General features: G+C 45.1%; 1 protein-coding gene across 1 annotated transcript; it reads right to left on the bottom strand.

The window, feature by feature from the left end:
• Positions 1 to 1,727: 1,727 nt before the first annotated feature.
• Positions 1,728 to 24,520, bottom strand: LOC149440061 (neuronal pentraxin-1-like). Its single transcript, XM_089658983.1, has 5 exons — positions 23,962 to 24,520; positions 20,829 to 21,036; positions 15,613 to 15,857; positions 13,771 to 13,950; positions 1,728 to 9,767 (listed from the first exon to the last, which is right to left on the bottom strand). Exons 1-5 carry the CDS (start codon positions 24,415 to 24,417, stop codon positions 9,546 to 9,548), a joined length of 1,311 nt encoding a protein of 436 aa, XP_089515109.1. The 5' UTR covers positions 24,418 to 24,520; the 3' UTR covers positions 1,728 to 9,545.
• Positions 24,521 to 26,908: the final 2,388 nt, after the last annotated feature.

The following is a 26,908-nucleotide window of genomic DNA, read 5'->3' on the forward strand; positions in this document are numbered from 1 at the left end:
GCGATCAGAAGCAGAAGTTGGTTTTCCTCCCCCCTTCCACTCCATAATCTTCTGGGACACATGACAGGTAGGAGTGAGTACAACAGGCATCCAGACCCAGGAACCAGAGCCAGACCCAGGAACTAGAGGAAACTGCCAGGTGATTCAACTCTTCTGGCTTTACCAAACACCTAAATATAAATGGAGGGATGGGGTGGTGGGAGTTGATGCTTTAAAACTTGGGTCCCTTTATTAAAACAAGCCTGATCCTAAGGTTATCTGCCACAACTGTATCCCATAGAGATAGAGAGCATACAGTCAGTGAATAAGAGCCGTAGTAAAGAACAGATTTATCCTATACTCTGCTAGACCAGTGGAAGAGATATATACCATATTCTGATGGTGAAAAATTAAACAAAATTGGCTGAATTTAGCGACCATGGATACTTACAAAAGGTGGGTTGGTAGGATGAGAATAAGGCTCTATTAGGCCAGGTGCTGAACTTATTTAATAAGAAGACCAAGACTTTAAAGAAGAATGTCAGCCATGACAAACACTATTGGTAAGCTTAGAATATCAGGATATAGTCACATGGTATCTTGTTCTATGTCAGGGGGATCGGATCATTGGCAGTCTGAGGGTACAGGATGTCTTTCAGGGAGTTTGGTGTTTTACGGAGGAAGATGCAGAAGACAAGCATTCTATGTGAACATCCGAGACCTAGCTAGACAGAAGAAAGATTGGATCTTTGGTGACTAACGATTTTAAGGGGTACACTAAACTGTTGGGGTCATTTTTTTTATTTTATTTTAAAAGAGCTCCAGACGTTCATTTATTGATCCTTATGTCCTCAGAGCTTGTACTTTCCAACTGCTCCACTCTTTGGTGGATTATAATTAGGCCAGTTCAGGTGACTCCTATGACCACTAGTGTAAAAGTAGCCATAGTTGAATCAAAATTCAGCCAGTTCAGCAGGGACCAGCCAAATTTTGATCCATGTGTGGCCACTGCCACTCAACAGAAGTCAGTTTATCAATTGAATTCTGTTGAACAGACCTGTTGGGACCTTTTTTAGGGAGTCTTCTTGTTTCCAATGGCTAATATAATGTACAGAACACTTTCATTATGGGGGTGTCCAATGATGATCAACATAAAGGGGTGAAAATAGAAGGGATATTTTAAGTACTGGTAAGTAGGAGGTATGACTTGGTGACAATATTGGTCAATGGCCAATAGTGGTAATAGTGCCAGTTACTAGATAAGCAAAATACCAAGTGCTACAGAGAAATCAAATTTGTGTGTCCTGTTATTAAGATGAGAAATGGCCCAGAGAAATAAAATCGGACTTGGATATCTTAATTCGCAATCGGTTGTTGCTGTCTAGGTACATCCACTTTTGGCTGAGATCAAGCTGTCTTCAATGTTCGATACGGCCATAAATACCTCTAGAATCCTTGGTGTCAGCAACAGACCTTTATAAAATGAAGTCTAATACAGATGTACGGCTCAGTACTGAATGTTTTCCCAGAATTTATTTTTAAGCTCTAGTAGCTACCCATTGGATCCATCGTTATCCAACGAGCATTTACTAAGCCGGAAAGAGGATAAACCAAAAGGCTATAGAACATTTGTACATCAAAATGACATTTGTGAGTTGTCGAGTGACCTTTTACAATCGGTGAACGATGCCTTACAGACATTTTACATTTATGAACACATCAAAAAACAAACAACACAAAAGAAAACGTTTTTGCTTCTCGTCTTTTTTTTTATTGTGTAAAAATAAAATCAACAATAAATTCCAGCAGTGAAGTCAACAAAACAGCATGGTGTAAATCAACGATATAACGGGAAGGGCAGAGACGGAGGGATTCACAATCTGGCTTTGAACCCATACAAATCAGAAAGTACAACACAGAAGTTTTTAGGGTAATATGGCGAAAAGGGGAATTTACAGCTTTGGTCAGCAAAAAACATCTTTGTACCAAAAATATGGACAGGCTGGTAGAGAAAAGAAAACCATTGGCAACTCGATGGCTGTAAAACCGGAGTATGGATAAAAATAAAGCTCATTTTGTGCTTCCGTTTTTTACTCAGGTCTTTCACCTTTTTTATGTTACACAGTGAATAGGATAAGAAAAATGTTCTGTACAGAGGGTTTATAGCAGCCTGCGTTTGATATGTGGATCCAGCCCTACAGGAGCTTGATGTACAGTGTAGGACATTCAAGACAGACGGTTCAAACATTGTACACTCCCTACTCATTGTCTGTGTGGGAGGATGGTTAACCCCCAAGGCAACTGCCACTCCATATCCACACTGAACGCAGTTTGTAAGCCACTCAGTCGCTGTTCACCTGGTACAGCTTGTGAACCGTCCATCTAGACTTACCCTGGGAAGGACCACTACACCAAGAATACAACGTGACCTCAGATACAAAATAAATCAAGAAAAAAGTTTACAGGTCCTTGGCAGAAATGAGTGGCACTTGGAGTGAAAATATCTTGTTTGTATTACATTGTATTAAAGTGAATTAATTGTAACATATTGGATGAAAGTGGAGTTCAACCTGAAAAATTAAAACCAAAGTGGACATACTGGTCTCTATTGGTGTCATCTGTCATTACTGCTTCGTCAGTAGTTCTCAATGGAGCACAAGTGTGGTGATGTCTCCGCCCTTGGGATCCATTGATACTTCCCAAAACCCTGTAACCCAAGGTCCGTACCAAAGAATGGCCCTACAGCAGGAGGAGGAATAGTCTGTAGGAGACATAGCATTGCATCTGCAAGTCCCTGAGCGCAGTTGCAATGCTTTGTAGACTCCAATCCAAACAATAAAAGCATAATTTTTTGTTTTATGATGCAGGTATAAATTTTTGTGCAAAATATGGATTTAGCCTTTAAAGTAACCTTCAGCTTGGGTTTGGAGATGTTAAATCATAATAAAAATCCTGACAGTCACTTTATTTAAGGTGATAGAAGGTTCCAGCACGTTTCAAGTTGTGCCAAAGTTTGCTGAAATCCTCTAGCAGCTAGTATAAATGAACCGCCAGTGCTCCCATGAGGATGTGCCTTACACGTCTCCAAAATGAAACCAAAGGGTGCTTCAGGGACTCATTACAGCTGTGTTGCTCTGTGAAGAGCGATCAACGGTGGATGGTCTAAATCGAAATAGGCTCGAAAGTTGCAGCACAACTCCAATCACTTGAATATGTCATGTTTCGCAACAGTGCTGTCCACCAAACTCAACAGGGTGGATTCATTTATGCTCTGGCGTATGTACATCCCCCTCCAGCTGCCTTTGCAGCTTAATTGGGTCATTTGGGGGCTCACCTGCTTATTTTCACACCCTACTTCACACCCTTTCACACAAACAAAAGTGTAGGCTTTAAGAATTTTTCTTGCTTATTTCATTACTTTTCAAATGTGTTTCTATCTCCTTCAATTTGGTGCTATTTTTCATCAAGAAATCTGTTATCTGGATTTTTATACACTTTTGATATTAGTGGGCTCAGCTATGCTGTAAAATAAAAATATTTACAGCTCTACGTAGGTTTTAGGGCATTTCAAGAAGGAAGAGCTTAGCCTTCATTTTTGGTTAAACCAAAGAGGAAAAAAATAGAGCGACTAATCTATTATGAAGTAATATTTAAATCCAAACAGAACCTCCCCCACCTCCCCAAGCAGACAAGTACATGGGACATATTTAAAAGTAAGATCCAATGCGTTCTCCCCACATCTGATGTAATATATATAAGTTGGGAGGGGGCAACACAATATACATCAGGCTATAGAAGGATCTCCACCATTTTATGTCTATTAATAAATTTTAGTGTTTTCAAATGCGGATCAGAATTTAAGGATTTTTGTTTAAGGCAACAAAAATGAACTTAGTACCCAATGCAAACCTTCACAGCTTTCAAAAGAAAAACTGGGCTGAAGAAAGCTGATTTGTAATTGGGTTTGCACTTTTTTTTAATTAAGTTTACATAAAGTAGCTACAATGTAACAAGATTCTGGTTCACACTTTATTTTCTTTTTACATTGGTATTAGTTATTAATTAAGACAAATGGAAAATCAATATATTAAAAAGATTACCGCATGCAGAAAAGGCACATTTTACTTCTGTAAAGAAAATTAAAAAATGAAAGATACCATTTTGTTAGTGGTTACATGACCGATTTTTTTCTAGTGCCTCTCCGTGAAGTGAGAGCGGTGAGCGGCGTCACTCCCATACCCAGATAAACACCCTTCTCCTGCCATTGGGACCCCAAAAAATGAAATTGATCTATCAAATTGAAGCTATCAGGATTATAGTGGCGTAAAGCAATATATCAAATTTGGATTTTAGGTTCACACACACTTTCTGTTTCACTCTCAATCTTTAACAATTACAACATATTTTTTAGGAAACACAATAATTGCAAATAAAACTACATTTGGGAGATCTATGACATCATAATTATCTGTTAGGAGGTCAGGCTGCATTTCATTGGGTGTAGTGGTCCTCCTTAGAAATCATTATAACCATTCAGCTCTCTGGATTTGCCATTCAAAAAAAATAAGTTTGAATTCCAACAAGATTTCAAGCAATAACTACAGTCTGTCTCCAAAGAGGTTAAAGATTCCATAGAAAACATAGAATTTCTGTGAAAATAGGTGCTTTTCTCTATATATCTCTGTTCTTTTTTTTACAATAATTTGAGGGAGGGTAGCCCAAGAATAATTTGCTTTTCCTCGTTTCTTTTTTTTTATTATTTAATACATAACATGACATATAATAAATTCCTTTTATAATGTGATACAGAACACTCAGTTATTAAAAGGGGCAAGACTTTCAGGTGCAGTAAGGCCGACCATATCGTAATGGGGTGGATTTGAGGTAAGCAAGGGAAACTGGTTGGCCCCAAATCAGGCAAACAAAATAGAATTTTGTACTTTCCAGGCAAGTTTCTTTTTTAAAAAAATGTCATTTGCCTGATGGGCGCCAAATCATGTGACTTGTGAATGCCAACAAACAAGATGGCAGGGGCCCTGATAGTAGGGTGCGGTAGGTAAGGATTAGCGCCAGGTTAGAGGGTGTGGCTTAGGAACAGAGGGCAGGGCATAATGCCAGATTAACAGGTGTGGCTTAGGTATGGCCGGCTTCAGCATTAAAGCTTGCCAGAGACAATGGTCAAGTAACTACCCCTACTAGCTATATTTTAAAGAGGGTTTATACACAGTAATTAGGCAAAAAATATACACTGTCTTTTGGACAGCATCCATCATAAAATGGCGTATACCTGAGACGTAGTCTAGTCAGTGCAAGTCTGGAGATCTAGAAGGGACTTGGGTATATTGACATCTTCAGCGACAGGGATTGTCTGTGGCTACATATAAAGTACAGTATGAGACTAACTTTAAGGGCAATGGACCCGCACTTTTTTTTTAGTTCTAGCTCTGTGTATTCCTGGCATAAAAATGAAATGAAAACTGTATGTATTTTTTTTAAATGTAGGACTTCTCCTAGTTATTGAGATGTTAATAAGGCTAGCTGTAGATGAACAGAGCTCTGGGGATAAGAGGAGCTGAGACATTTGCCACAACACCGTCATGTTAGCACTGAGATTGAGCTAACACATGGCAGCAATACACAGTGATGAAATAGTTACTGAATTTCAGTCTTTAAAAAAGGGAGCCATTGGCAATCTATTCATGCAATATGCTTCTATTGATCAGGAGAACTTCTTATCACCCCCTAGAGGAGCCCCACACAGTTCATTTCCTCACAGAAGATAGTCATATCAGTTGCTTTCAAGAGTTGACCCAATACATGGCCACCCTGAGATTATTTTCAGCATTCATCATTGTGTAAAAGACCGATGTACCTTCCCATTAACCCAACATCCCTTTATTACCTCCCAAAGAATGGCTGTCTATTGTCCTGAGCTAAAGTAATTCTCAATAATGTATAGGCATGACCTAACAGCAAAGCACATATGTGACATCTCTTGGGAGTAGGACATGTCATGCTGGTGTGGCCTAGGTGTCCATGGTCTGCAAATCTGGAAACAGGGACTAGTGCAGAAGAAGTAGAGACAACCCCCTCATCTGGTCATCCATTAATTGCCATAACTGGCAGATTTCCAGTCTTGACTTTTCCCCCATTTCTGTATAAAGAACAAAAAAAAATTACAGGTGTTTTAGCCTTCAAAGCTGTCAATTTTAGGTCAATATCTACTCAGATACCAATGAGGCAGGATGGTAGGTGCAGCTATCTGATGACTGCGACTGTCCCAGTACAATCCCTTTGCTGTTCTTTTAACATGTATGTTAAAATCTCTTAAAAGTCTGCAGACTGTGGTTCCGACCCAAACGCTGGCTCTTGATGAGTGGCTTAAGCAGTTGCAAAGCTAAAGGATCAGCAAGACCAGTGGCCCCCAACCTCAGTCCTCAAGTACCCCCAACAGGTTGTGTTTTCAGGAATAACTTTACCTTGCACAGGTGCTTTAAATCAATGTCAAATGCTTGATGTTTATGAGAGCTATTTTATCTAAGGAAAGTACCCAGATCATGGCCTGTTGAGGGTTCTTGAGAACTGAGGTTGGGAACCACTGAGCTAGATTACTGTGAGATATGTCTTTGGAGTGGGGGGATTAGGTGGTAGTTGTCAGTCATTTCCTTGATAATTTGAACAATTTCCTGTTCAAACATATAATTGGGTCCTTTTCAGGTTACCAAGCTAGATTTTGCGTACTTTGGGCAAGATGGGTTGGATCTGGTTTAGGCTGACATCACAAAACATAAAAATTAACAATCATGCAAATGGACCATCTCAAGCTCTTGAGTCAGCCTCTGTGTCAGCCAAATGGCAATGGAGTTGGAGGATTGGCTTCATACACATCTGGATGATTGGAGGGGGGGTGCGATAGGTGCAACCAAACAATGAGCAAAATAAAAGTGTAGATGATCCATCCTACCAAAATCAAATCTGAATTGATATCAATTGGCCAAAGAATTGATTTCATGCTTGGGTGACTGTTCCCAAATCTGACCTCAATTTGCCCCAAAATTTGCAGAATTAGTTCTATTTTTCCAAGTAAAATTAATTTTGCTGGGGTTCCCAGATCACGATGGACACAAATCAGACCCCTGACTGACCCTGCCACAACTAAGCTCTGACATGTCCTAGAAGATTCACAGCTCCTCCCACTGATGTGAAGCACCTACTGGGATGGAGCCCATATCCTTCCACAAAGGGAAAATGAATACCAAATATCACTGAAGAACAATCCCTTTAGCCGAACTGTGTTATTGGCCTGTATTAAAATTAATAAAAAGATATAAATCTAAACAAATGAAAAAATAAGATCGTCCTGAAAAAACAGGACACATCGGAGGTCTGAACACTTATCCCTGTCTTTATACCAGAAGTAGACAGACTGTGACTTTTCAGCTTCTGAAGGCCCACACGGCCCACCAAGCCTTGTCTGTTTAATTTTAGATTGGCTGAACACTTGACCAGTCCCATGAAGTCACCATCCAAGGATAATGAACACCGAACATTTTCCTGGGAGTGCCCTAAGTACACTGAAGAGCACAAGATGGTGAATACATGGATGGAAAGGTCATTATTTGCCCTCCTTGGTTATAAGATAAGAGCACCTCATCTGTGTGACATTGACCACCACGTGATTGCGTAAACTGTTTTCAGAAGAACCAAAATAAATGACGTACCATTGAAGACTCATGTAGTCAACAAGACTGACTGCACTACAATGGCTGTTTGGTGCGGTCTAAACCTCCGTTGTCTCCTTGGCAAGCAGTCCATTGGTTCTAACTGAAAAAATAATTAAAGGATATCTACAACCAAGAACAAAAAACATCATATATTGTAGATTGCCAGTCCTTAGATACAGTGGCTGCATTGATTTAATTTTTTTGGACATTGTTAGAAAATGATGCTGCCAGAAATGCAGCATCCTTGTCACTTCCTGTGAGCTGAACCGAAAGCAATCTTCCTTCTGTAAACTTGTAATCCCATCACCCCTCATGTAATGGAGATGAAGAGAGGAACATGCGATTAAAGTCCAGCTTCAGTGACAACTATAGCTACCTCCATAGATACAGTACAGAGAGTGAGTGTAGTCACCAAAAGACTTGGTGGATACAAATTAAAAAAAAGGAAAAACTAATGCAGCTGCCACATTCAAGGACCGATAAGCTACAAAATAAAAATGTTTGTTTGTGGGTTTAGATGCACTTTAATTCAAATGCCATCACAGCGGGTCATAGCATACTAAACAGGCAAGCAGGAAGCGTGGCCCCACATAATCTTTTCCCAAACATCTGCAAAGCAGTAAAACATGAGCTACATATACTGTATTTTGGTATGGAAAAAAATTACCCTTTCAAAGTTTTTTTCCTAAATTCATCATGGCTAGCAGAGAAAGTGCTTCATAACATTAAATAATCTGTAACCAGAATCAGCATTCCAACCACACGGTAAGAAAATTCAACGTTTTTCCATTTTTTTTTTTTTTTACAAAGGGATCCAAATAACTTAGAAATATTGCCTGGAAAATCGAAGGTTTCTTTTCACGTAGTAAAGTTGTTTGTTATCAAATTGCAAAAGAGTCCTCTTGCACGGCTGACTTTTTTTTCTTAGTTCAGCCATAAAAGTTTCACTAAATTGAAATAATTCTACCGGGAGGTGAAAAAAAATGAAGGAATGTCCGTTTACTTATCATGCATGCTCGTCAAAAAAAAAATATATTTACAGAATAATTGAAAAAAAAAAAAGATTCACAAAAAATGCTACGGTGTGACGACACCAGTGGACAGGGTTGGGGTTTTTGTCTGCCATGCGTTAGCATTTGCTGGAGTTATCGAAGAGACAGCAAGGTCCCAGAAACCCTGACTGTAGGTCACAACGAGTTCAAAGCTCTCAATGACAGCAATCCGAAAGAGAATGAAGACAGCTGTGGATGGGCAAGCTGGAGCCGCATAGCCAACAAACACCGTTATTATTACACGTCAAAGAGGAAACATGGTCTATAGAATGTAATGCAAAGGATGAGAAATGTGCTGAATCTCTGTACCAGCGCAAGGCACTCCGGATTAACCCCCCACGCTGCTGGAGACACCCAGAGCTCCCATCCCCTGTGCAGAGCCCTCCAGCAGCCAAGAGATTAAACCAAGTTGGCAATGTAAAAAAAAAACTCAACGAGGGATCTTCCAATGTAGAAAAGTGAAATCTCCCTGCAAACAAAAACATTGAAAAATGTCCTGCTGAACTATTTGCATGCCTTTCCTATAAAAAAAATCAAGCTTTCTCCCTCACGGATGCAAAAGGTGATCGATGGAAAACGAGACGATGGGCTGAATAATGTGGTTTGGCTTGTCTGGATATTTTTTCCTATTTTGTCATTTTGCAGATTGGAAAAAAAAAAAAGAAAAATTTATTTGAACCACCTTTTTAGTTGATGACCCCCCTCCCCCAACATCATGTTTGAAAGGCAAGTGCAGGATGAGGCCGATGGTAAGAATTTGTGTCTCGCCAGGAAAGGGGATCCGTGGGCTTCAGTTGATTTGGCGGCATGCATCGAATGTCCACTTGGTGGCCCCGCCGAAGATCTCAATGTTGGTTTCTGCCCAGCTGATGACGTTCCCGGTCAGCGCTTTGTTACTGCAAGTGGCCAGATTGTAGACCTCTCCGACGGTCAGCTTTCTGTCCCACATGTTGAAATGAGCGAGCTCGCCAACGAAAGCCTGAGTGGCATCAAACCCGCCTCCAAGCGTGTCCTTCAAAAGGCAAAAAGATCAGCTTATTAAAGATGTCTGCCATAGAAACATATAGCTGGGGTTCCAGGAACACGGAATATGTCAGCGTCTGCTATTCGTCCAGCAAATCGTCCTGTACATTCGTTCTGTGCGAAGCGGGCAAAATTCATTTTCCTCAGGCCAGTGTTTCTCAACATATTTTCAGACATAACACCCCCTGAAAGTATGCAAAATCTAAAGGCACCTCTGTCTAAAATGTGGTCCCCATGACATCAGAATCCCCCCTTTCACGTCAGTCCTCAGTCCCCCCATTTCCCACATCAAAGTCCTCAGTCCCCCCATTTCCTACATCAGAGTCCTCAGTTCCCCCATTTCCTACATCAAAGTCCTCAGTCCCCCTATTTCCAACATCAAAGTCCTCAGCCCTCCCCCCCCCCCGTTTCCTACATCAAAGTCCTCAATCCCCCCATTTCCTACATCAAATTCCTCAATCCCCCCATTTCCTACATCAAAGTCCTCAATCCCCCCATTTACTACATCAAAGTCCTCAATCCCCCCATCTTCTACATCAAAGTCCTCAATCCCCCCATTTCCTACATCAAAGTCCTCAATCCCCCCATTTTCTACATCAAAGTCCTCAATCCAACCATTTCCTACATCAAAGTCCTCACTCCCCCCTTTCCTACTTCAGAGTCCTGACCCCCCCCCCCCCCATCTCCTGCATCAGAGTCCTCAGCCCCCCCCCCCCCCCTCCCTACATCAGTCCTGACCCCTCCCCCCTCCTACATCAGAAACCTAAGCCCCCCCCCTTTCTTTCCTACATCAGAGTCCTCAGCCCCCCCTTCCTTTCCTACATCAGAGACCTCAGCCCCCCCCCCCCTTCCTACATCAAAGTATCAAAGTCATCAGTCCCCCCATTTCCTACATCAGAGTCCTCAGCCTCCCCCCCCCCCCACCTTTCCTACATCAGAGTCCTCAGCCCCCCCTTTTCCTACATCAAAGTCCTCATTCCCCCCTTTCCTACTTCAGAGTTCTGACCCCTCCCCCGTCTCCTACATCAGAGTCCTCAGCCCCTCCCTTTCCTATATCAAAGTCATCAGTCCCCCCATTTCCTACATCAGAGTCTTCAGCCTCCCCCCCCCTTTCCTACATCAGAGTCCTAAGCCCCCCCCCTTCCCTACATCAAAATCCAAAGTCCTCACTCCCCCCTTTCCTACTTCAGAGTCCTGACCCCTCCCCCGTCTCCTACATCAGAGTCCTCAACCCCCCCCCCCCTTCCCTACATCAAAGTCCTCACTCCCCCCTTTCCTACTTTAGAGTCCTAACCCCTCCCCCGTCTCCTACATCAGAGTCCTCAGCTCCCCCCCCCTTCCCTATATCAAAGTCCTCAGCCCCCATTCTTTTCCTACTTCAAATTCCTCAGTCCCCCCCCCCCCTTCATTTTCTCTTCAGTGTCTCCAGGCAGGGAAGGTCTAAACAGAGGCGGACTTCCCTCCCCTTCTAGGGCTGCCCTGAATGCCGCCCGCCCTGAATTAGCATCATGTATTTCCATGGTTCTGGTGCAAAATAATATCAGATGCATCGCGGCACCCCTGACAACTCCAGATGGCACTCTGATTGCGAAAAGCTGCTTCTGGATATTTTCTCTTCAGAATGGATGTTCTCTAATTCTGGGTAGTAATAAATACCACATTATGGCCACCAGATGGAGCTGAGGAGCAGAGGAAATACAAATACAATGTAACAAATCTAGAGAACACTGGAGGGAATTAGCAAATTCATGGAACTGTTGGCTACAATTATTTGCTAATTCCATCTAGCGTTCTAGACTTTGTTACATTTTATTTGCTCCTGTTCACCTCCATCTGGTGCCCATAATGGGGCGATTCACTTCTGTCCATAATGCAGAACATAGCTTCTGGAACATTTATTTTTGCCCGATTCTCACAATGAATGTACATGCAGATTGGCTGGATGAACGGAAAGGTATATTATTTTATAAATCAGTAATTACATTTATTTGCCAAATCCCTCTAGTGCAGGGGTGGACTGACAACTCATGGGGCCCCCGGGCAATAGGGGATCATGGGGCCCCTGTGTCCTTGCCCAAACTCAAAAAAGCCTATGAAAAAGGTACCAGGGGCATCTCATGGGGCCCCCTACTGACCCCGGGCCCTTGGGCAGTGCCTGAGTTTCCAAATGGTCAGTCTGCCCCTGCTCTAGCGTTCTCTAGAACTGTTACATTGCCCTCCTGGTACAAAGACCAGTATGCATTTCCTGAGCTCGTCAGCTCCATGTAGTGGCCATGTTGTATGTTTTGTACTTCTGCCCATAATATAAATAAGAGCCTAAAGAACATTCATTTTTGCTCAGTTCACACAGGCAGATTCACTGGATGAATGACTATAAAGACAGACCCCTCAAAGTACCACAAGAAGAAAAATATCATTGTTGCAGATTACCAGTCCACAGATGTGGTGGCTGCATTAGTTTTCATTTTTCAGGGTTTTTCTCCTTTCTTTTTACCTGGTGATCCTGCCAGTAACACATCTCCTGTCTTAGGGTAATACTCACTGACTGTACTGTATTTGCGGTGAAGTACCATTATCACCACTGAATAAGAAGCATGTCAGGACTACAGAACACCTCCCCATCTCATTTCCATTATATGCCGGGGAGTACCACTGGTCCTGTGGAACACCAAAGTTACTGACCACCAACAGGGTCTTTAATTTGTAATGATGGCTGGTTAACTAACAATAGAATCCACGTGTTACTATGTTTAAAGAGTACCTTTACCCTTAATTGAGGAGACACACACTACTGGCCAGCAACATCGGAAGAGGCGCTCACCACTGGCCACCAACATTTGAGGAGGAACACACCACTAAACACCAGCATTTGAGGAGACACACACCACTGGCCACCAACATTTGAGGAGGCAAACATCACTGGCCACCAACATTTGAGGAGGAACACACCAATGAACACCAATATTTGAGGAGGAACTCACCACTGGTCACCAACATTTGAGGAGACACACACCACTGGCCACCAACATTTGAAGAGGCACACACCACTGAACACCAATATTTGAGGAGGAACTCACCACTGAACACCAACATTTAAAGAGGCACACACCACTGGCCACCAACATTTGAGGAGGCACACACCACTGCCCACCAACATTTGAGGAGGCACACACCACTGCCCACTAACATTTGAGGAGGCACACACCACTGCCCACCAACATTTGAGGAGGCACACACCACTGCCCACCAACATTTGAGGAGGCACACAGCACTGAACACAAACAATGGAGGAGGCACATACCACTGACCACCAACATTTGAGGAGGCACACACCACTGCCCACCAACATTTCAGGAGGCACACACCACTGAACACAAACAATGGAGGAGGCACACACCACTAACCACCAACATTAGGAGGCACACAAGACTGACCACCAACATCTGAGGAGGCCCACACCACTGATTACCAACATTTGAGGAGGCGCACACTACTGGCCACCAATATTTCAGGAGGCACGCAACACTGACCACCAACAGTTAGGAGGCACACAACACTGAGCACCAACAGTTAGGAGGCACACAACACTGAGCACCAACATCTAAAGTGCATTCTACAATGCCCACCACAGTAAGGGGACATTTAATCCCGACCACTGAACTCAGCAAGTTGTTCTGTACACAATGTTGTTCTGATCCCTAGTCTCTGACCTCTGCATTGCATATGTTACTGTATGTTGTACATGACATAATCTTGACTTCTGAACCCAATACACTACATACAGTACTTGACTGTGTTATATACTTAACATTACTGCATAAAACTGTCAGCTATAACAACTTAAGCATTTATTACCATGAAGATTGTATTATATATAAAACGTGAAAATGTATGGGAAAGCAGGAAAACAGCCATTGATATGAAAAGCTGCTTGTAACCAGGAACACGTACAGTAAAGTAGATATGAGTATAAGGTTTTCTAACACATTTACCTGTTCCTGGCCCAGCACCAATACTCCCTGGTGTTTGATGGGGTGGTAAGGTGCCAAGTTTTCCCCATTTCCTCTAAGTACGCCATCCTGGTAGGCTTCCCACACACCATCTCGTGTTGTCCAGGCAATGCAGATATGATGCCATTTGCCATCATTGATTACAAAAGGCAATTTTGCTACCTGTTAAAAAAAAGAATATACATAAATGATGAGGGACATGGATTGCCCACAGCAGGTCCATGTCACAAAATAGTTTTATTTCTGCTAAGGAATATTGTACACCGGTGTGCCTGAGCTCCTCATCTTGTTGTCACTTGATGAGGCTCTACAGGAAAGGTCAGGTACCAATCAGTGTATAACCTGGTCGTGATTACTGTGAGTGCAAGCACAAATTGTCATTTATTCAAATTCTTTCTCCTGCTATATTACCACGCTCTACCACTTGCCATCTCATATTCAACCTCCCACTATATAGACATTCTCTAACTTCCACCATCTAGTCACGCTTTACCTCCCCCTACCTTATCAAACTCTACTTCCTTCCATCTAGCCATGCTTTACCTTCCTCCATCTAGCTAGGCTTGACCCTCTACCATGTATCCATGTTCTACCTTCTTCCATATAGTCATGCTCTACCTTCATTTATCTACCCATGCTCTACCTCCCACCATGTTGCCGAGCTCTGCTTCCCACCATCCATCCATGCTCTACCTTCTACTATCTACCCACGCTCTTCCTTGCACCATCTAACCATGTTATACCTATCATCTAGCCATGCGCTATCTCCCACATTCTACCTCTCACCATCTAGTCATATTCTACCTAGGACTGACTCTACACCATCAAGCCATGTTCTACCTTCTTTCATATAGTCATGTTCTACCTTATCTACCCATGTTCTACTTGCTACTATCTAACCATGCTCTACCTCCAACCATGCTACCAAGCTCTAATTCCCACCATCTAGCCATGCTCTACCTTCTACTATCTAGCCACGCTCTTCCTCACCCTAACCCTAAGAACTGACTCCATACTATCAAGCCATGTTCTACCTCCCACCATCTAGCCACACTTTACCTTCTTCCATCTAGCCATACCCTACCTCCCAACATCTACTCATTCTCTACCTCCCACAGTCTAGCCATGTTCTACCTCCCACCATGTTACCATGCTCTACTTCCCACCATCTAGCCATACTCTATCTTCTACCATCTAGCCACGCTCTTCCTCTCACCATCTAGCCATGTTCCACCTCCAATCATCTAGCTATGTGCTACCTCCCACATTCTAGCTAGCCTTGCCCCATATCATGAAACTATGTTCTAGATCCCACTATCTCTCACTATACTCTACTTCCTATTATCTACCCATGATCTACCTCCTAGCATGTTGCCATGATCTACCTCCCTTCATGTAGCCATGCTTTACTTTCAGACAAGTTTACAAATGTATATTTAGCAAATTAAAATTATGCACAGACATCCAGAATATGCAGTTGCATGCTGAGTTTTGGAGGCACCCTATGTGTACATAGAGCATTTAATCCAGAGACTCGTAATATGTATGACATAGTTGAGCTGCTGAGTCACTGCTAGTAGATGGAAGGAAGGAGAGCTGAGCTGCTGAGAGAATGATTTGAAGGACTACTGCTTCAATAAGTCAGTGAGGACTTGATTTAAAGGTGATTTATTGCTTGTTAAACATTTGTAAATTGTTAAAAGATGACGGCCTGGCCAAAGGTTCACTTTAAGCACCTCTCCGTGCTTGATCCCTCCCCCTAAAGCCTTCCTGAACTCTGTGCACGTCCCTAATTCTAGCAATAAAGACTAATGATTTTATTACCTTGTCATTGATTAATATTTCCATTGGATTGTTCCCCCACTCAATCAGCACCAACTCGTTGGCTTGGCCTGGCACTGCATATGAGAATGGAGTCCCCACCCCTGGGGAGGCATTGGATTTGAGCCACATGCACACAGTGAAAGCGTACATTTCCGGAAGGCTCTTCTTCACTTTGGCATACATGTAGTTTGTCCTCAAAGGGAAAGTCAGCTGAAATTTGTCTGCAGGCCTGTTCTCCTTCTGACCTAAAGAGATGGAGAAGAAAGGCAAGGTTCATTTTACAGCGGCCGAGACTCAAACACAAGCCTAACCTGTGACATCTAGACTGGATTAATGAAGGCAAAAAAAATCTCTTCTAATCCCAGTGGAGCAATAATGATTATTTGGCACCTCTGCTGAGATAATACTCAGAGTGCGTCTTTCCATAATCTGACCCTAAGCAGGATTGTAGGGTTAGTTGGATTGCAATGGGAGGAAACATCCCTGGAATCACCTGTCCTTGCAGGTGCAGGGCCTGGATTCTCAGCACATCTTGGATAGACTTCTGATGGCCTGACCCCATGTATCTCTAAATAGATGTGCCTATTGGCTGCTTCCCATGTGGCCTTCGTTCCATCCATCCTTGACTGAGCTTCACCCTCAATACCCCACAGAAGAACAACTGTGCTGGGTGCAGAGAACGCTTATGCAACATTGAAACCAAGGGACAGAGATGACACAGCCACATGCAACGCAGTTCTGTCAATGGAAGTGAAAAGATGATGTCAATTGCATATAGACACTCCTTTTATGTGTTTTAAGATGTGACTAAGAAATATTTTTTTTTTTATAATTGAATGAAATTCTAGCATGATTATACTTATACTTTTTGGTTGCTCTTGTTTCCCTTTGAAGAGATTTCCTGACATTTCCTGTCCTGGAGACACAACAGGAAGTGAGGGGAAATCCCCTCTTAGATGTCTCCAGAACAGGAAGATTTCCCTATACTTCCTTTTTCTGAGAACATCCTGAAAAACTTTGGATTTCCCATAAATTTCTATTTCTATACCTGAGACAAATAGTCATCAGGACAAACGGAGAGGATAAATCTCCCCAGCGCTGACACAGACAGCAATACAAACCTAGCAGGGATTCTAAAAAGTCCTCAATGTACAAAGCTAAGATGAGGTTGTGTCTTTGTGTACAGTTTTATTTTGTTTGAGTAGCTGCAAGCTCAGCAGTTCATTCTTGGACCATCATCCTGTATCAGAGGTCCTGCTGCTAAATTAAAGGGAACCTGTCACAACACCAAATATGGAAGCTGGCTGCCCTCTGGAAATATGCAAATTGCTTGGGTGTTAACCCTAATTCAATGGCTTCAATAAGTCAGCAATCTTGAGATCTGACTTCACTGGCTGCATACTTGTTCCGGATCAATGACAGCCGTATTTTCAGAAGGTAGACAGCAATGGCAGCTTTGTATTTTTATCCTGTTAAGATTTAAAGCCAAACTGAATGGATGATTTTATTACTGAGATGCAGTCAGCCTGAATAATTAGTGCCCAATGTCTTATATTTTAATGTATTATTTTGCTGCAGCCTTTGTTAAAGATTTCCTGTGTCACCCGCAGCTTATGACCAATGCTCAGCAGAGAGGGTCAGGATAATCAGCAACATGATCCCCCCCCCCAAATCAACAACCTTGCTCTGGGAGCAACACTGACACCGGTCACAAACTGCAGCATAAAATGCACACCATCACTATGACAAGTTTCAAAAATTCTGTAACTTCCCCAAATGTGTCACTAGGAGGCGCCCTAACCCAGCCCAGCCCAGCCTGCATTTCCCATTAGTAAGGGAAGCTCTGCTACTTCTTCCAGCGATATAAACCAACAAATCGCAAATACTGATCATTATTCTGATGGCATAACGTGGCAGGCAGCTTCAATAAAGCCAGCTCCATAGAAAAACTGAGGTCTGGGGGGGGGGGGGGGATGCTGAGAGAGCTAAATCCTTCCTAGGTCACCTCGTCTGGAGCGTACAGATGTCTGCAATGTGAATGCACTCTCCACTTCTGTGCAGGTAGCAATACACAGAGGCATTCAATGTGGGCCAAGGCTACGAGCGCTGAAACACATTCCTCTCTGATTCTGCATGTTATGTAACTGCGTCTGTTATGTGGGAGAAAGACGCAGCACTTTGTCAAGGAGAAAAAGAAATGGTCGGCGGGGGGGGGGGGGGGGGGATGAGAGGGTGAAGAGAGGAAAGGAGAGGACAGGAGAGAGAGGAGAGGAGCAGAGATGGAGAGAGAGAAGAGAAGATGAGATGGAGAGAGAGGAGAGGAGATGAGATGGAGAGAGAGGAGAGGAGAAGAGATGGAGAGAGAGGAGATGGAGAGAGAGGAGATGGAGAGAGGGGAGAGGAGATGGAGAGGAGAGGAGAGAAGAGGAGAAGAGATGGAGAGAGAGGAGATGGAAAGGAGAGGAGAAGAGATGGAAAGAGAGAAGAGAAGATGAGATGAGATGGAGAGAGAGGAGAGGAGATGAGATGAGATGGAGAGAGAGGAGAGGAGAAGAGATGGAGAGAGAGGAGATGGAAAGGAGAGGAGAAGAGATGGAGAGAGAGAAGAGAAGATGAGATGAGATGGAGAGAGAGGAGAGGAGATGGAAAGGAGAGGAGAAGAGATGGAGAGAGAGAAGATGAGATGAGATGGAGAGAGAGGAGATGAGATGGAGAGGAGATGAGATGAGATGGAGAGAGAGGAGATGGAAAGGAGAGGAGAAGAGATGGAGAGAGAGAAGATGAGATGAGATGGAGAGAGAGGAGAGGAGATGGAAAGGAGAGGAGATGGAGAGAGAGGAGAGATGATGAGATGGAGAGAGAGGAGATGGAGAGGAGAGGAGGGGAGAGGAGAAGAGATGGAGAGAGAGGAGAGAAGATGAGATGAGATGGAGAGAGGGGAGAGGAGATGGAGAGGAGAGGAGAGAAGAGGAGAAGAGATGGAGAGAGAGGAGAGAAGATGAGATGAGATGGAGAGAGAGGAGAGGAGAAAGGTGAGGAGAGGAGAGGAGATGGAGAGGAGAGCAGAGGAGAGGAGAAAGGTGAGGAGAGGAGAGCAGAGGAGATGGACAGAGAGAAGGGGGGGGGAGGAAAGAAGAAGGAGAGAGAGGAAAGGAGAGTGAGAGAGAGGAGAGGAGAAGAGAGAGCAGAGAAGAAAAGAGAGAGGAGAGGAGAAAAGTGAGAAGAGAAGAGGAGAGAAGAGAAGGGAAGGGGATGAGAAAAAAAAAGTGTGAAGAGCAGTGTAGAGGAAGAGAGAGATAAGAAAAGGAAAGAGGAGAGGAGAAGAAGAGGAGAGGAGAAGGGAAGGGAAGGGGAGAGGTGATGGTAGGGAAGGAGGGAATTCAAAGAAATAGTGAGGAGAACAGAGGAGAGGAGTTGAGGGGAAGGCAGTGGAGGAGAGGAAAGAGAGGGGAGGGAAGGTGAGTAAGAAGAGGATAAATGGGGCCTGGGGGGGATAAGAAAGATGAGGAAAGAAGGGGTGGGGGGGGGGATAAGAGAGAGAAGTGGAAAGGAGGGGTGGGGGGATAAGAGAGAGAAGTGGAAAGGAGGGGTGGATGAAAAAAGAAAGAAGGAAAGGAAGGGAGAAGAAATAAAGGGCAGGGAGTTGGGTTTGGTAAGGAAATAAGAGAACAGAAGAGAGAGGGAAGGGTAAAGGGAGGAAAGGAATACATGTATTATGTTCCGAGACAGAGAGGGAAGGGTAAAGGGAGGAAAGGAGTACATGTATTATGTTCCGAGACAGAGAGGGAAGGGTAAAGGGAGGAAAGGAGTACATGTATTATGTTCCGAGACAGAGAGGGAAGGGTAAAGGGAGGAAAGGAGTACATGTATTGTGTTCTGAGGCAGAGAGGAAAGGGAAAAGGGAGGAAAGGAGTGCATGCATTGTGTTCTGAGACAGAGAGAGAAGGGTAAAGGGAGGAAAGGAGTGCATGCATTGTGTTCCGAGACAGAGAGAGAAAGGTAAAGGGAGGAAAGGAGTGCATGTATTGTGTTCCGAGACAGAGAGGGAAGGGTAAAGGGAGGAAAAGAGTACATGTATTGTGTTCTGAGACAGAGAGGGAAGGGTAAAGGGAGGAAAGGAGTACATGTATTGTGTTCTGAGGCAGAGAGGAAAGGGAAAAGGGAGGAAAGGAGTGCATGCATTGTGTTCTGAGGCAGAGAGGAAAGGGAAAAGGGAGGAAAAGAGTGCATGTATTGTATTCCGAGACAGAGAGGGAAGGGTAAAGGGAGGAAAGGAGTGCATGTATTGTGTTCTCAGACAGAGAGGGAAGGGTAAAGGGAGGAAAGGAGTGCATGTATTGTGTTCTGAGACAGAGAGGGAAGGGTAAAGTGAGGAAAGGAGTGCATGTATTGTGTTCCGAGACAGAGAGGGAAGGGAAAAGGGAGGAAAGGAGTACATGCATTGTGTTCCGAGACAGAGAGGGAAGGGTAAAGTGAGGAAAGGAGTGCATGCATTGTGTTCCGAGACAGAGAGGGAAGGGTAAAGGGAGGAAAGGAGTGCATGTATGGTGTTCCGAGACAGAGAGGGAAGGGTAAAGGGAGGAAAGGAGTACATGTATTGTGTTCCGAGACAGAGAGGGAAGGGAAAAGGGAGGAAAGGAGTGCATGTATTGTGTTCCGAGACAGAGAGGGAAGGGTAAAGGGAGGAAAGGAGTGCATGCATTGTGTTCCGAGACAGAGAGGGAAGGGTAAAGGGAGGAAAGGAGTACATGTATTGTGTTCCGAGACAGAGAGGGAAGGGAAAAGGGAGGAAAGGAGTGCATGTATTGTGTTCCGAGACAGAGAGGGAAGGGTAAAGGGAGGAAAGGAGTGCATGTATTGTGTTCCGAGACAGAGAGGGAAGGGTAAAGGGAGGAAAGGAGTGCATGCATTGTGTTCTGAGGCAGAGAGGGAAGGAAAAGGGGAGGAAAGGAGTACATGCATTGCGTTCCGAGACAGAAGCTGCAGATACATCACACAGCAGATTTTATGCTGATTTGTAAGGACTGGAAATCCTATAACTACAAACTCTTTGCACACAGAATATAATATGTGACTGATTATTGAGGTTGGACAATTAGGAAATGTTTCGGCTTCCCAGGCAATGGCCATGCCCCATGTTGTGGAATACGGGGAGCTGTGAGCATACACACACAGATGGCTGCAATCACAATGAACCATCATCATGTTCTCAGCACCTTTTTCCAGGTCGGTGATCCTCTGCTGTAGAGAGGTGAGGGCAGTCTCTATTTTGCCCCTCAGCTCCGTCTCGTTCTTCAGGTTGACCTTCCCCTCTTCTAGGTTGTTGACTCTGGACAGGACTTGCTTCTCCAAGTCGTCTATTTTGGTCTGCAACAAATCTTTCAGACTGCTGGCCTGGACAGATGAGTTCCCTCTGCTGTATTGCTGCAAAGGGTCAGGGGAAGGGGGGGAGGGACATGTCACACTGTCAGATAAGTGGATTGTCACAAACATTACTAAACATTCTACTTTCTCAATTAAACCCATTAGCAGCTTATTGACTTAGGTAACCATGTGGATGATTGTTGAGGCTGCATCCCTACAGAAGCAAAGCAACAGGCTGCTATTTCAAGGGCACCCCGGCACTGGGCAGATCACCCACAGACACGAGATGCTGGTTGACATGCCGAATGACCATAGGCTAAATGGACCAAGACATCAACATGTACGCTTGTTTGGACTAGGTGTACACATTTATGAACTGAGCAGACAACCCTGGCTCCAGTTTTATCTCAGTGAGAAAATTGGTGACAACTATTAGAACCCAACAAGGGTGATCAATTCCTCCGCCAAGGTTGGTCATTGCAAAGATCACAGACATGTGCCCATGTCCTGATCAGTCTGCCAGATTGGGATTCGGCAAGCAGTTGTATCTTGTCTTTGGACACCATTAGATTAGTCGTGAAGAGACACATTTGTGAGGAATTCCAAACCACCATCGTCCACCATGAGCGTATGCAGAGGACGCTTGACGCAGTCCTAATGCCATTTTCTTGACAAATATGACAAATAGTAATGTTCGGCCATTCAGAGTTTTCCAAGGAAAAATCTCTGTGCAACTCAGGTGGTAACCCCTTCACTACCTAATAGACTCAAGCAAGGCTTTTTACATGACTTTGATTTATGAGGCTGCATATGGCCACAATCTGAAGGCTGGTCAACCAAAGTCACATTTCCTGCCATCTATGAGACCCGTCTGTCTTGGTAACTCTTAGCAGCTGGTTGATGGCACCATGATTATCGCTACCAATGCAGTCAAAGAAACAGAAGAATTGTTCCTTTTCTGATGTTAACAGGAGTAGGTGAATGTACTGTGTGCGAGCCGCATGTGCACCATCCTGCTCTCTTCTGACAGTACTTCCAGCTATACAATCATCACTGCTTAGGATACTCTGCTCTTCAGCCTCTTTAAAACACTTGGGACTCCAATAAAAGGAATAAATATTCCACCAATAAGTTACCACCAATGAGCTAACAAGACAGAATCTTGCATCAACTTCCATAGTTGTGCCTTGCTTTTGTGTATGACCCGAGCCCCACCATCTCCCGCACCCTCCATGTCCCATATCCTTCCCACCATATTCCACACCCAGCCATGTCCCAGGTCTCCTTTGCCATGTCACGAACCCCCTCATGTCCCAAGTCTTCTTCGCCATGTCATGCAACCCCTCATGTCCCAGGTCTCCTTCGCCATGTCACACAACCCTTCATGTCCCATATCCTTCCCCCCATATTCCACACCCAGCCATCTCCCGCACCCTCCATGTCCCATATCCTTCCCACCATATTCCACACCCAGCCATGTCCCAGGTCTCCTTCGACATGTCACACAACCCCTCATGTCCCAAGTCTTCTTCGCCATGTCATGCAACCCCTCATGTCCCAGGTCTCCTTTGCCATGTCACGCAACCCCTCATGTCTCATATTCTTCCCCCAATATTCCACACCCAGCCATGTCCCATGTCTCCTTCACCATGTCCCACAACCCTCCATGTCCCATATCCTTCCCACCATATTCCACACCCAGCAATGCCCCGCAATCCTCCATGTCCCATATCCTTTCCACCATATTCCACACCCAGCCATGTCCCAGGTCTCCTTCACCATGTCATGCAACCCCTCATGTCCCAGGTTTCCTTCGCCATGTCATGCAACCCCTCATGTCCCAGGTCTCCTTCACCATGTCACGCAACCCCCCATGTCTCATATTCTTCCCCCCATATTCCACACCCAGCCATGTCCCATGTCTCCTTCACCATGTCCCACAACCCTCCATGTCCCATATCTTTCCCACCATATTCCACACCAAGTCATGTCCCGCAACCCTCCATGTCACATATCCTTCCCACCATATTCCACACCAAGCCATGTCCCGCAACCCTCCTATTCCACACCCAGCCATGTCCCTTATCTCCTTCACCATGTCCCATTACCCTCCATGTCCCATATCCTTCCCACAATATTCCACACCCAGCCACATCCCAGGCCTCCTTCATCATGTCCCGCCACCCCTCATGTCCCATATCCTTTTCACCATATTCCACACCCTGCCATGTCCCGCAGCCCTCCATGTCCCATATCTTTCCCACCATATTCCACACCCAGCCATGTCCCACAACCCTCCATGTCACATTTTCTTCTCGCCATATTTCACACTCAGCCATGTCCCAGGTCTCCTTCATCATGTTCCGCAACCCTTCATGTCCCTTATCCTTCTCGCCATATTCCACACCCAGCCATGTGCCAGGTCTCCTTTGTGTGTCCCAAAGTCACCCACCATGTCCCATATCCTTCCCGCCATGTCTCACACCCAGCCAAGTCCCAGGTATAGTTCACCATGTCTCACATCCATCATAGTCCCAAATCCCCCCACACTCACACACACCATGTCAAATAGCCAGCCGTTTTCCGTTTCCCCTTCACCAATGTCCTACATCCCTTTCAAAAAATGTCCTGCAGCCAGCCATGTCCCCCACCTTGTCCTGAACCCCCTCATCCAGCCATATTCCACACACCCCAATTATGTCCAGCACACAGCTATATCTCATGTCTCCTTCATGCATTCCCCCCCCCCATGTTTTACACTTTGCCATGTATCCCATCCCCCTCCCCACCATGTCCTGCACCAAGCCATGTCCCACCACCCCAGGCATGTCCCACCAGAGAGGGGCAGCACATCTTTCTTCTATCTCTGGAAAGCACCCCCTCCAATGTTTCATAGCTCTGCGACACCCATTTTCATGCAATAGACTTTAAATGATCCTACTGACCATACAAGCCACAGCCAAGAGACCAACGAGCTATCCCTACCTCCAAGTTCTCCAGCCTGGTCTTCAGACTTTGCAGAGTCTGTCCCAGCTGGGTGAGGGTCTCAGCTGTGGGGGTCCTGGACAGGTCTCCCATGGTGTTCTTGGAGGTCCCAGTCTCCTTCCTCCTGGATCCAGGGGCTGCCCCAGTCTTGGGCTCGTTGGAGGGCACCTCCAGCACTGTCTGCCCTTCACACCTGGCCAGCTTGCCCGTCAAGTCCCTGATAGTGTCCTTCTGATTGATGATGGTCTCCTTCTGCTGGATGACCGTCTCTCTCAGCTGCAGGATGGTGGTCTTCAGGTCCTCGGTGGGACCACTGTTCTGCATGGAGGAGGTGCACATATCCATGTCTAGAGGCACTGAGGTGCAGATGAACCTCGTCTGGGGGAAATTCTGGGCAGATCCTCGCAGGAAGAAGAAGCAGAGGAGGAGGCACCTCCAGCAGGCTCCGGTGATCATGGCTTCTCCTGTGTCCAGCACTGACGGCTCGCTCTGAGCGCGGAACAGTCGTCCGCCTGAGTTCAGCACCAGGAACTGTCCGCTGAGCAACTGCCACTGCAGCACTGCCAGCCTCTTATATAGAGCAGGGAGGGGGCAGAGCCGTCACAGGGGCAGGAATCCCTCCCTGGCTGGGCTTCTAACAGGCAGACACAACTTTACAGGGGGGGTTCAGAGGAAACAGAGGGCTCCCTCCTGCAGCACACAGGGGGGCAATCCTCACACCATGCACCATTGTACTGCAACCAGCAATCTGCTGCACCAAGGGGGCCCAGGGGGGCAGTGAGGGGGGATGGGGTGTTTGGAGGAAGCAGAGGTCCTGGGATACCCTCCCCTGCCATGGTAAGTGCCCAGCAAAGTGTGGAAGATGGTGGGAGGAGGGGAAAACCTCAGGGTATCCCCCAATGCCAGCAAGGGGGCTGCTGCAGGTCTCTCATTATTTTGGAAAAGCCCCAACCGCTGTAATGGTGAGTGTGACTGCAGCGAGGCGTATTGCAGGTGAATGGATGAGGGGGGCTCATCCGCTGCCAATGTAGGACCTGGAAAATCAGAGAATTTCTGTTTATTTTAGGAATTCATATGAGGCTGATAATTTACACAGCGCTGTACATATATTCTACATGTATATATATCCCTGTTCCCAGGAGCTTACAATCTAAGGCTCCTATAAAATGAGAGAATTTATATTTATTATAAGAATTAAAATACAGCCAACAATTTACACATTTATATCATTCCCTGTTCCCAGGAGCTTACAATCTAAGGTCCTTATCTCACATTCATACACATACTAGGGACAATTTTCCTGTCTTTGGAGTGTGGGAGTAAACCGTACTCGGAGAAATCCCACCCAAGCACAGGAAGAACATGCAAACTCCATGCAGGTAATGTCATGGTTGGGATTTGGATGGATGATCCCTGTGCTGCAAAGCAGAAGCTCCAACCTCTAAGCTGCTGTGAATTATGAATTTGAAACCAGAATCCCAGAATGCTGATTTACAGAAAATGACACCAATTGTAAATTCAGGCAACTGCTATTTACTATTCACCAAAATGTAGAGTCTGGGGAATTCTGAGGTGCTTCTGTGCACATATACAAGGACCAGATACACTAGCAGCATGTCCTTGGAATGTGGGGGAAAGCCAGCACAAACACAGGGAGAACATGCAAACTCCATGCAGGTTGGGATTTGAATGGATGATCCAACAGTACCGACCACTAAGCCGCTGTGAACCAGAAGCTTTCAACCTAAATATTCACATGCTAATCTACAAAAAAATAGTTCTTATTCAAAATTCAGGCAACTGGCATGTGGGATTCAGTGAAATGGTGGAGAATTTCGCAGCGATTATATGCAAAGTGCTGCATCTCTACATGCTGATCAACAGAGAAATGTACGTTGTAAAAACAGGCAATTCCCATTGGGAATCGCAACATTTCACCCCAATATCTGCATGCTGGTTGGCAGGCAATCCAGGCAACCGCTATTTACTATCGCAATGGGTGAAAGACAGATTTACTGACGGGTGACAACTCTTCATTTAGCAGTGAAATCGCAGCAGCGTTGTCACCTTGTGGACAAGATAGTCTAAAGCTGGCCATAGATTAAACTGGTTCAGCAGGGACTGGCCGAGATTCGATCGATGGCTGGTTGTACTGAGGTTGGTCCAATGATTAACTTCAGTACAACCAGCCTGCTGGATTTATCGCACACGATTACTGCTGGTGAGTATAGCCTCCAGCAGTCGTGTTCTGCCAGCAAGGAAGGCTCGCTGGCGGCAGAACAAAATAGCGCTGTGGGAGTGTTGAGGGGAGAATTGAGCGATTATTTTTCTTTCCAGCCATGGTAGCAGGAGAGAAAATTGCATCATCTATGGCTTGCTTTTGAGAGATCTGAAGGAAGCACAAATACTAAGCAGTTACAGCAACTGTTTGTTTCACTTTGTAAGAAAAAAAGGCGTGACCCAAATAAATAAAAGCTGATGATTGGACGCACACCCAGTGGTGTCAGTCTGTCCCCACCCCTGTAACTTTCACTCATGCTGGACAGCTTGGTCTGCATGTAAAAATGAAGAAAAATATCAGTAAAAGAACGTGAGATACAAAAGGAATCCATATACTGAATACAATCCTTGCAGGTTTTATCCACATACGGCTTTCAGAACATATATGTGCAATACTTGTCCATTAACCCTTTCAATGTTATTGATGTATGGTGGGGGATGGTAGTGGTGGGGTGGGGATGGTGGGGGATGGTGGTGGGGATGGTGGTGATGGTGGTGGGGTGGGGATGGTGGTGATGGTGGTGGGGTGGGGATGGTGGTGGATGGTGGTGGGGATGGTGGCGGTGGGGGGTGGTGGGGATGGTGGTGGGGATGGTGGTGATGGTGGTGGGGGTGGGGATGGTGGTGGTGGGGGATGGTGGTGGAGATGGTGGTGGTGGTGGGGTGG

Source organism: Staurois parvus, unplaced genomic scaffold, assembly GCF_062004578.1.
Source record: "Staurois parvus isolate SC_StPar_1 unplaced genomic scaffold, SC_StPar_1.0 ptg001120l, whole genome shotgun sequence".
In the NCBI taxonomy this organism is placed as follows: domain Eukaryota; kingdom Metazoa; phylum Chordata; class Amphibia; order Anura; family Ranidae; genus Staurois; species Staurois parvus.